At 48.7% G+C, this 10,769-nt stretch overlaps 1 protein-coding gene across 2 annotated transcripts in view; it reads right to left on the bottom strand.

The window, feature by feature from the left end:
- Positions 1-10,769, bottom strand: part of Arsg (arylsulfatase G) — a 130,569-nt gene that overhangs the window by 24,777 nt on the left and 95,023 nt on the right. For both annotated transcript variants that reach the window (XM_026780199.1, XM_026780200.1), the window contains exon 9: positions 693-801. In XM_026780199.1, the coding sequence (XP_026636000.1) occupies positions 693-801 (109 nt within the window). The remainder of the gene's footprint in view (positions 1-692; positions 802-10,769) is intronic.

Raw genomic sequence — 10,769 nt, 5'->3', positions numbered from 1 at the left:
GGGCAGAGATGTACACACGGTGGAGAGATGTACACACGGTGGAGAGATGTACACACGGTGGAGAGATGTACACACGGTGGAGAGATGTATACACGGTTGAGAGATGTACACACACAGTGCTCTAGATGAACGATGTTTCTAGAGGCCCTATGACTGTAGGCTGCATGCATGACATCCTCATCTAAGGATTCATTCTGTCCCTCTTGGTCCACTGGGGCCATCTGTCTCCTTCCTGGCCTCCAGGACGTTCAGCTGTCTGTACCTCATCTTGGGGACATTTGGTCACCAGTGATGTAAAGGCTTTCTGAGTCACCTAGGATACCTACCCTAATCCCAGGGACGAATAATTAGAGTTTACAGGACCTTCACTGTGACCGCCACCTTTGCCTGCTTTTCTCTTCAGCACACACTGCTAAGAACTAATGCCGAGGGCTGGGGACCAGCAAGGCCCCTTGTTTACTCAACTCTCATCTCCAAGGGAAAGCTCAGGACCTCTGCAGCCTGCTTTCCCATAAGGAATTGCTGTATAGACCCATCCACACAGCTGCTATCAGAGCGCAGGCGTATGTAGAATCCCTGGCTAACACAGGTAAACCAGCGAGCAATGATTCTCCCAGGACCTTCAGCGACCCACGTGTCCCCATCAGCTCCGGCTTTACACTCCCACAGCTAAACCCATGCAGATCTCCTACCTTAGCAAGGCAGTGCTTGTGACATTGGCTGGAATTCTGCCAGGCCAGTAAGCCAGTGCTGGAACACGATGCCCACCTTCCCAGGTGGTCTGCTTGGCTGAACTTCCGCCTATGAGAAGAAGCAGTTATTTCATGACTATCAGTAACTCAAGATTTCTTTGTCAGCTAAGAGCTAGCCTGTGGGAGAACAGTACCTCTCCAAGGGTGTCCAACAATTTCAACAAGGAACTGGCTTTTTATAAAAAAAATAAAATAAAATATTTTACTGCCCGGCTATTTGTCCCCCAACTAGTTAAAAACTTTCAGTACATGTTTTGATTTTACTGGACTTAACATATACAGACAGAGCCCTGTTCCTCTTGTGACAGTCCTCACTTTAAACTTTTATTTTCGCTGGGCGGCGGTGGCGCACGCCTTTAATCCCAGCACTCAGGAGGCAAAGACAGGAGGATCTCTGTGAGTTTGACGCCAGTCTGGTCTACAAGAGCTAGTTCCAGGACAGCAGGACAAATGCCAAAGCCGCAGAGAAACCCCTGTCTTGAAAAGCCAAAAAATAAAAAATAAAAGAGAGAAAAAGATCCTTTACTTCTCACGTGTCCCTGCACTACAAGACTCAAGACATCCTAGGCGCTTGAAGCATCTTTGTCGAATAAATGAATTTGTCCCCCAGTTGATCATCTGCCTGTCTGATGAACAGGAAGTGAGCACAGACCCCTCCAAGTTGTTCACACATCCCCCATTATGAAGCCCTTGGTTCCATTTCCAGAGCCGAAAAACAATTAAAGCAAAACTACAGTTCTTTGGAAGTGGGGGCTTCCTCGGCTGTTCAAACTCCCCCGTGCCTGACTGATCTCGTGTGGATTGATTTGGGTTTGCTTTGTTTTTCCTTGAATTAATGGGTCCTGATGAAACAGTATCAGTCATCTTCCCGAGTGTTTGCCTCTTGGGGGGGGGGGTGAGGTAAGAATAGCCCATGTGCAATCTCGGAACTGTCACATTGGTAATGGGAGACATTATTTTTGTAGTCAAGTTAAAAGTGACCACCAATAGACAGTCCGTGGGCTGGAAGAGATGAGGTCATGTTTTAAGAAAACATCCTGAATACACATGTTGCGTTGAATTAACCATGACGGGCTCTGCCACTCCTACACACACACTCACACACACCCCACCCTCATCCCCAGTTGAGCCAGAGGCCAGGGATTCCACAAGGTTCGCGTGTAAGAAGTTCTTCCAAGGCAAGCGCTGTATGTGGCTCACACACACACTGCGGTCATGCAACTTCCCCGAGTTTGGCTGGTGTAAATAATAAAAGCAATCATGGGTGGGGAGGCGAGGCGACCAAGATGAAGGCTTCCTCCCTCTGTGCTCTCACTGCCACAGACCGAACCTTTGATGTCCCTGGCTCAATACACCAGACCGGAAGTGCTCCAAATTCCTGGGACCAGCACACATGGGGCTCTGGAGTCCCCCAAGTGTTGACAGAAGAAGCAAAACACAAAACAGCTCCCACCCTATGGACTGTTTATGTTCAAGCGTGTCGGGCTCAAGACGACCAACTAAATTCACTCATTACAGACTGGAAAGGTCTTTGATCTAATCCAGAATTTCTCAAGTGCACACTTTCCATCAAAGCCTTCTCTCCCCTAAAACACATACAGAACAAGACCCCTCCATGCACGTGGAACAGAAAATCCGTTACTGTGGCAGAGCACAAAACGCGTTTCCACGTGGGTTCAGGAGGCGCGGCATGCTTCTGCTTACGACCGAATAGCAACAAGTCGGAGCACAGACGTGTGCTTGGGAGTCTGGGGGTCTTTCCAGCGCTGGAAGGAACATTTGCATGGATGCTTTTGGTATGAGTGGGTGGAAAGACAGGGCCCTTTTATGGACAGCCCATGGTACATGACATTCAAAGGGCCCGCACATTAACCTTTGAGGCCAGATGCTAAAGCCAGGCCAAGGCTTCGGATCTAAGAAGTAAATCGCTATCTCCACCCAGAAGGCAGGCGCTGTGGCTCAGCTCTGTGACAAGCAAAGGGACACCTGTTTCTGTGAGACTGTGGGCAGCTCTTTTGCAGGTGGCTGACCTCCCCCGGGGATTCTCAGTGGAAACGGTTTCATTGTGTTTGTCATCTTTCAGTAAAGGGTCAGAAGCTGGAAGGCTTAGAAGGGGCTGTGCCGGCAGCAAAGGGATCTGGCAACACATTGGAAAGTTCAGCAACTAAGAGTCAGGATCTGCCCATAGAGGCCCCTCAATATGACCATGTGGGCGGAGCTACTCAGCCAATCCAGTTGCACCTAAGGTTCTAGTTTTAACTGAAAGACATGAGTACTTACTCCAGCCTTGTATATGACCCCAGTTCCACAGCATTTGTATGCGAAAGGAATTTAGCTTGAATCCCAAGCTTGAGCAAGCCATTACAAAACTAAACATTTTATCACCAGCAACACGGACATTACTCTGTTTCAAACCCCAGTTTCTCACGAGCCCTGCTTGGAGTGGAGAAATGTCTCTCCAGTATCTTCCATCGGCCTTCTGAGGGGCGGGGTGCGAGCGTCAGCTATCTGTGCTTATTCAACCGTTTGAGTGTGTGCGGTTTATCTTTACTAGTAAGAACAGAGTCCAGAATAACTGCCACTCGGCAGCTATTTTATTCCCCATTCCAAGCTGAAGATAATAATAACGCTAACAATAACACTGTCTATTAATGGAGCCTTTTTACCAAGCACCAAACTAAGCATGTGACTAAGTACTTTCCTGCGTTATTTCATTGGATTTGGATGACATTCTTTTGCGCACGCGCGCGTGTGTGTGTGTGTGTGTGTGTGTGTGTGTGTGTGTGTGTGTACCAGTGTATGCTCACAGCAAGGCTGCCTGTGGAGGTCCTAGGACCACTTCTGGGATTTGGTTCTATTCTTTACCAGGTGTGTCCTGAGGATCAAACTTGGGTGTTTAGGCTTGGCTGCAAACACATTTATCAGCTGAGATATCTCCCCAGCCCTTGTATGGCAAACTTTTGTGCTACATACTATGCTCCCCGTTTTTTTTTCTAATAGGGAAAAGTGAAAAGCTCAAAGGGGTAAAGTAATAGTCTCAGTCCTGAGGTCTGACTTTGGGGGAGTTTGCTATGCTAGAAAGTACTTGACCACTGAGTTTGAGTTATATCCACAAGCCTCGCCCCTTCTTCTTATTTTTGTTTTTGAAACCAGGTCTCACGAAAATGCCTTGAATTCACTACGCAGCCCAGGCTACTCTCAATTTGTCAAATCTCCTGAGTAGCTGGGATAACAGGAATGTGCCACCAGCCCTGGCTGAGTTAAATAGTTAATCCAGACCCATCGCCATTCACATCCTGAATGCATGTCAGAATTACGGCGGGTTCCTTTAAAACCACACGGTAAAGCCCTTCCCTAGAGGCTGTGATTGGCTGGCCTGACAGCGGGGAAGGCAGGCAGCACATCAAGGTCTTAGGAAGCTCTCCCAGTAACGTTAACTTGGGCAGGACTCATTCCCAGGCAAGAATCAAACACGGTACACTTCAAAGCCAAATGTAGCTTATGTGCTTTTGTTTTGTTTTTATTTATTTATTTTTTTTGTATGTGAGTGTTCATACGTTGTGGTCGGCATGGGGATGTAGGTCCATGTACACGAGGATAGGTGGGAGGCCAGAGATCAACTTTTGGTTTTGCTTTTGAGGCCCAGGGAAGCTGAGCAGCCTTCTCTCCTTGAGAGGATGTAATGTCCAAACAAGGGAAGAGAATCTACCAGGCATAATGGCCTGTGCCTGTAAACCCAGCATTTGGAAATCCAAGTTCAAGGCCGGCCTGGAATAGATAATGGAATCCAAGCCGGACTGGGTTAGAGAGAAACGCTTTCTCAAAATTGATTAATTAATTAATCAATCCCTCAGTAGACTTGACCTGTGACCCATCTCTCCCCCTTTCACATCTGACTTAATTAGTAAAACCTGGACTGTTTCCTGATCATGCTGGGGACCTGGGAATTTTCAGGAAGCAAAGACTTTTTGGCTGTGGCGGAAGCACGGGAGGCCAAGCTACTGAGTTTTTGTTGGCCTAAAATCTTGAGGAGGTCAGGAAGAGAGGAAGTCATGGCTGGGACTTCACTCTCCTTACCTAATTTAATGGCCCGGGAGTCAGAAAAGTACGGTCACCGCCCAGGTTTTTCTCTGTCTCCCGGACCTTTCTCTCTTTGTGACATCTTCCCTTGTCCTTTGTGTTCTCCAAAACAGGGCCACACCAGCATGCCATCTGTGACCAGGCCGCTGGCTGGACCACATGGAAGAGGGGGCAAAGAGCAAGATCTGACCCCTGCTCTGTACTCAGCATCAACCCGTAGCACCTGCTCATCGTACCCCATGGCCTTAGGTGTGCTGCAGTGATTCACACCCCCACACTTCCCTGCCGCTCCTTGAAGAGCTGGCTGACTTTCTGGTTCCCACACTTGGACCAGGCTCTCAGACCTCATCAGCAGCTGCATGACCAGCTTAGACGGGGTAGAAGAGATCGCCCGGAAGACCTTTCATTTTCCCAGAACAGCCTGTGTTCTAACCACACAGCAGGCAACTCCTCAGATTTGAAGACCCAGGTCAGACGACCTCCCTCTGCCTCCCCACTGGCTCAACTTTAAAGCCTTTAAGAGGTGGTTAGCAGATCAAGGTCAGCCTTGGGTATCTTCCTCCGGCGTCGTAAACCTTGCTTTCTCAGACAGGGTCTCTCACTTGACCTAGAACTCGGAAGGTAATATAGAGAGGTACAAGCTCCAGGGCCCCACTTGTCTCTGGCTCCCCCGGCACTGAGATGAACCATCGGGTACAGCTTTTTAACATAGGTCCTAGGATAATCCAGGTCCTCGTGTTTGCAAGGCAAGCACTTTACTGACTGAGCCATCTCCCCAGGCTTGTGTGCTTTAAGCGGACCACACCTTTATCCCTTCTCCCGCAGCAGCACGAGAATGTCTGAGAAGTCACAGCAAAAAAAAACAAGTCCATAAAAACTTCTAAGCACTTTTCTATTCCAAAAGCTAGCTGTTAATTTAGATAAGCTTTACTACTTCGACCTGTGGCCCTGGGACATTTAAAGTGTGAGGTGTATTTGGCTTTCTGTCCGGAGATGCTTGTCTATGACCCCGACAATGTATTTCAATGCATTTGTGGTTAGTTATGATTCTAATTAAAGCGGAGCCTCTTACTTGAAGCAATAAATATTTAGCCTCAGCAACCAAAACATAAACAGAACCATGATTCATAAATTTGCTTTCTTGTTCTTCCCTCCCTGGCCTCGGAAGTGAAGTGACATTCCACGGTGTATCACGGCAGGGGCAAGCCGACCAACAGTCCCCGCTGCCTACGCCTAGGGATCGCAAGCAGGCTTTCTTGGAAAAGAGCTCCGTGGCCATGTCTCACTGAGTCAGGAGGGCAAGCAGCTCAGCGAGAGGTGTGCCCACCCCTGCACATGATAGCATCGCCAGACAAGAGCTCATGCAAACTTGGATTCCTGAGCCAGTGAGATGGCTCAGAGGTCAGGGATGCTTGCCCACACTCCTGACGACCTGAGTTCTATCCCTGCGACCCACACGGTGGAAGGAAGGAAAGAACCAACTCCTGAAGGTCGTCTTCTGACTTCCAACACACACGCTGTGTCAGTTCAAAGGATTTTCACACAGAAGCTCAAGAGCAAGCTCGGTGGCTAAGGGCGATGGTAGCCAAGTCTAATGCAGTCAATCCCCAGGATTCATATGGCGGGAGGAGAGCACTGCCTCCTGCAAGTTATCATGTGACTTCCACCTGTGCACCTAGTACTACAGGGGCACACACATACTTAAAATATAAAAGATTTTTTTTTTCAAAAATTTCAATTCCTGGGTTCTTCCTCCAGAAGATGAGATTGATGATTCTAATGCCAGCAATGATCTAAGAACCAGAATTTGAGAAGTATGAACTAAGGGGTGAGGACACCTTTAGAACCAGACAAAGCCAAGTCCAATTAGGGGTAGGGTGACTCCAGAGCTACTCCTTTAACCAGACAGTCTTGGGCAGAATTCATGAGCTCCCTTGATCTCCATCTCTCAGCCAAGAAGTAGAAAATGACTACACTTTCCTCACAGGGCTGCAGGAACACTTATATAAGATCACGGATATAAAGTCCCGAGCAAGGCACTTTGGCACAGCACCTGCCACCGGTGTGGGCAAAGAAAAACTCAAGATCCCTACAGATGGAAACCCTCGTCAGGGGTCCCGCCTAGTGGCTGGCACATGAATGTAGCAGCCCTCGGAGGGGCTGGGATATCTAACATTCTCCTTCTTAAATAATTTGGAGCAGCATGGACAAGGTCAGCTTGCCAGATCTCTGCCTGCGGCTAACAGGTGCCACTGTGTATCCCTTTATCTGGCTTGCTTGTCCGAAACTGGCATTTCCGTGTGCAATTCCTGGACAAGCGCACTGAAGGACATCCTACACAACCTTCCAGAAAAGCGAGCTTCCTTCCTAAATATAAATACTTATCCTTGGCCTAGGATACCCATAGAATACTAGTTTCCTAAAAGCAGAGAGAAGCCAGGCTTCAGTGGGACCCAGAACTGTGGCCGGACTGAGGTGGTTTGAAGCATGACAACAGGAATATTCCACCACGCCAGTGTCCAAAGGCTGGGGAAAGACAAGCTTCAGCTTCCGCAGGGTTCCTACCAAAAGCCCTATCCTGACCGGACCCAGCACCTAACATTCCTTGTCCCAACTCTACCAGCTCACACACACAGTATCTCTGACCTTTCCCCCACCTTCTCTTTAATCCCACACTGGAGAGGGGGCCCAGGCTGCAGAAAGATCTGTGTCCCAGTGGGAGGGTTACGCAACAGCCTGATAGGGTCAGATTACAGACAAGCAAGGTCTCTTAGAAGTGCAGATGATGCCAAGTTAGCAGAATGTTTTCTCATCACCAAGGGAGAGGAAGGAACACTTCTGTTCTTCAAATAAAACAAGGGAAGATTTTCCAGACAGAGGAGCAGTCAGATTGGTGGGGGAGAGGGAGCGATACCAAGGTGTAGATTCTGACACTGGTGCGAGCCAGGTCCAGAGTCAGGAAGGAGATGTGATAGGCTGGCAGTCAGGATTCTTGCACAGGCAGGTGCCGGAGTCTGGGAACTTGCAGTAAGGTAAGCCTGATTTGTATCTGCACACACACACACACACACACACACACACACACACACACACACACACCCCTGTTCAGTTTCCCCTCATCCCAAGATGGCAGGAACCACGCCAAGTAGAGCATCCTCACTCTAGCACAGGGTAAAAAGATGACTCCAGGAGACACTGCCTCATCTCATTAGCTGAGCTGGCCAGATGAGCCAAGAGAGGAAAGGGAAGATGAGGAGGGGGCCCTGGGAACAGGGGAAGAGAGCACGTGGCTTGACGTAGCAAGCTGGCTCGGGGAGAAGGAAGCAGGCCTCCCAGGACTGTTTGCCCTACTCTGTCGTGAAAACATTGTCTTTTCTCTATTATGGGCTCTTGAGAATGGCCTTACAGGTCTGTGTGGGTTTCCTAGGAAACCTAGATCAGGAGGAACAGGTGGTGCAAAGAGACTCACCCCTCATCACTCACAGACCTAACTCCCTTCCAGCTGCAGGAAGGCTTACGCCTGGCTTCCTAGAGTCAGTTCCCTGCAGCGTTCCAGGAAGCGAGGAAGAGGAAGCTGTGGAATCCTGTAGAGAAAGCCCAGAGGAGTATGGGGGAGGGAGCGGTCACTTTTACAGAGTTTCCCAACAAAGTTTACTTTGAGACCTCTGGAAACAAGAGAGTGGCACTCAGCCACCACTGCACCACCAGCTCAAGTTTTATGCCCGGGGATACTGCAGCAAGTCACCAAAGTTATCAGAAAGTCTTGCCCAAAGTAGCATTAACAGCCCCAACCCTGAGCAATTTCCCAAGACAAGAGCTCAGGACACTCAGAGGTCAGCCATGGGTTGTCTGTCTGGCACTTTTGTAAGAAAGTCTTTCCCAGGCCTTGTTCCAGTCTCCCTTCGGAGAAGGATGCCCAGGTTGCTTCTGCTATGAATAAAGAAACAGAGTCTCACGGGGGTTAGTGGTAAAAGTCACACGCTCCAGGGTGGTGTCTGTTAAATGACTCCACGTGACCCTGCTCATCCTGCAATGAAGAGGGTTTATCACCTTCCAACACAGAAGAACTAAGTGTCCAGCCCCTATTACATAGCTGAGTTGCGATTCAAGCCCAAGCGAGTTTCCAAGACCATAGGCCTCTTTATCTCCCCACCCCTCCTCCCACTGATGCAGAACCATTCAGATGGTCACGGGGTCGGGGTGGGGGCTAATGGTGATGTTTACCTTGACAACCACGGAGTTCAGAGAAACAACACAGGATTTTCCAGACAGTGCAGTAATGATCAGGTTTTGAAAGGTGGGGGCAGCTACAATCACGTGCGCGGTGTGGTATAAGCCCAGATCATCTGACCCTCGCCCATCACCAGCTGACCTGGGGCAAAGCCTCCCGGTCCTACTAGGAAGTGAGCAGGAATGCAGGCTTCAAGTTCTCTTCCAACTCTGGGATTCTTTGAATGTTGAAGATCCTAAGTCTGCTCCTCTTGTGAACGACGCTTGGCTTACTGGATAGGCTAGCAAGTGCCTGTGATCTCAGCAGTCACGGGGCTAAAAGCAGGAGGAGCCTGAGAGCTCAAGGTCAGCTGGGGTTCACGGAAAACACACACACAGAGGAGGAGTACACACTTGCCGCTAGGAACCATCTTCTTGTAAGTCACACCGGGAACCAAGGCATTTTTTTTTATGTTGTGGTTATTGTTGTTGTTGTTGTTATTTGTTTTGGCACGAATAACACAGTCTGCCTACATAGCTCAGGCTGACTGTGAACTCGCTATGGAGCCCAGCTTGGCCTCCACCTGGTGGCAATCCTTCTGCCTCTGTCTCCTGAGTACTGAAATTAAAAACCATTGCACCACCATGCCCAACTCGGGGAACCACAGGTCCGGAGAAAGAAGCAACAGACTTGGGTATCATAGATAACAATATTCTAGGCTGGTGGTTCTCCAAGTGACCAGTGATGTCAGCATGGCCCTGGCACAAGAATGCATAGCCACAGTCAGCAATTGACGACCTCTTGAGTAGAAACTTCCTTTCAGCAAGATCCCCATAGGCTCTTGTTGTGTCTACACAACCCAGCCTGAGAAGTAGTACTATAGACCATGATTCCTTCAGCTCAGAGGTCTTGTTTGTCTTTGTGTCCCTGGAAAACAAGTACTGCTCCTGGCATACAATAGATGCTCAACGAATAGGAAGAACAGGAAACAGCAGGTACTCGACAAGTGCTCAGACAAGGAAGGAAGGGCAGGACTGGGCTTGTTTTTAGTGTTGTTTTGAGACAGTGTCTCACCTAGCCCAGCCGGCCTAGAACTTACTATATAGACAAGGGTAAGCATGATCTTCGGATCCCCCTGCCTCCACTTCTGAGTGCTGAGATTACAGGCATCTGCCACCACACTTGGTTCATGTGATGCTGGGGACTGAAGAAAGGACCAAGCTACACGCTAGGTAAGCATTCTACTGACCAAACTACACACTAGACAAGCACCCTACTGACTGAGCAACACACTAGGCAAGCAACCTACTGACTGAGCTACACACTAGGCGAGCATCTTATTGACCAAGCTACACGCTAGGCAAGCACCCTACTGACTGAGCTACATGCTAGGCGAGCACCCTATTGACTGAGCTACATCCCCACTCCAGTTTCTACAGGTTTAATATTTTTAATGCTGTATGTCAAACTCACATGTGCTGAGCAAGCAATCTACCACTGAGCTAAACCTTCAATCCCTCTTTGACATCTTTATGAAACAACAGTTTGCCATGGGAGGGAGAGATGGGAATCACATGTAAACTCCCTTTTAAACCCAGTAGTTTTGTTACCTCGTTCAAGATTTTTCTAAGACATAAGCTTACTTTTATATAATGAAGCTATACTTTGGAGAGCACATAGTTACCTAAAATACATGCACAGACATTGCATATGATTTTATAGCTTGT

The sequence above is a fragment of the Microtus ochrogaster genome, chromosome 7 (assembly GCF_000317375.1).
Source record: "Microtus ochrogaster isolate Prairie Vole_2 chromosome 7, MicOch1.0, whole genome shotgun sequence".
Classification (NCBI taxonomy): Eukaryota; Metazoa; Chordata; class Mammalia; order Rodentia; family Cricetidae; genus Microtus; species Microtus ochrogaster.
Note: the sequence above shows the minus strand (reverse complement) of the source record. Positions and strands in the feature narration are given on the sequence as shown.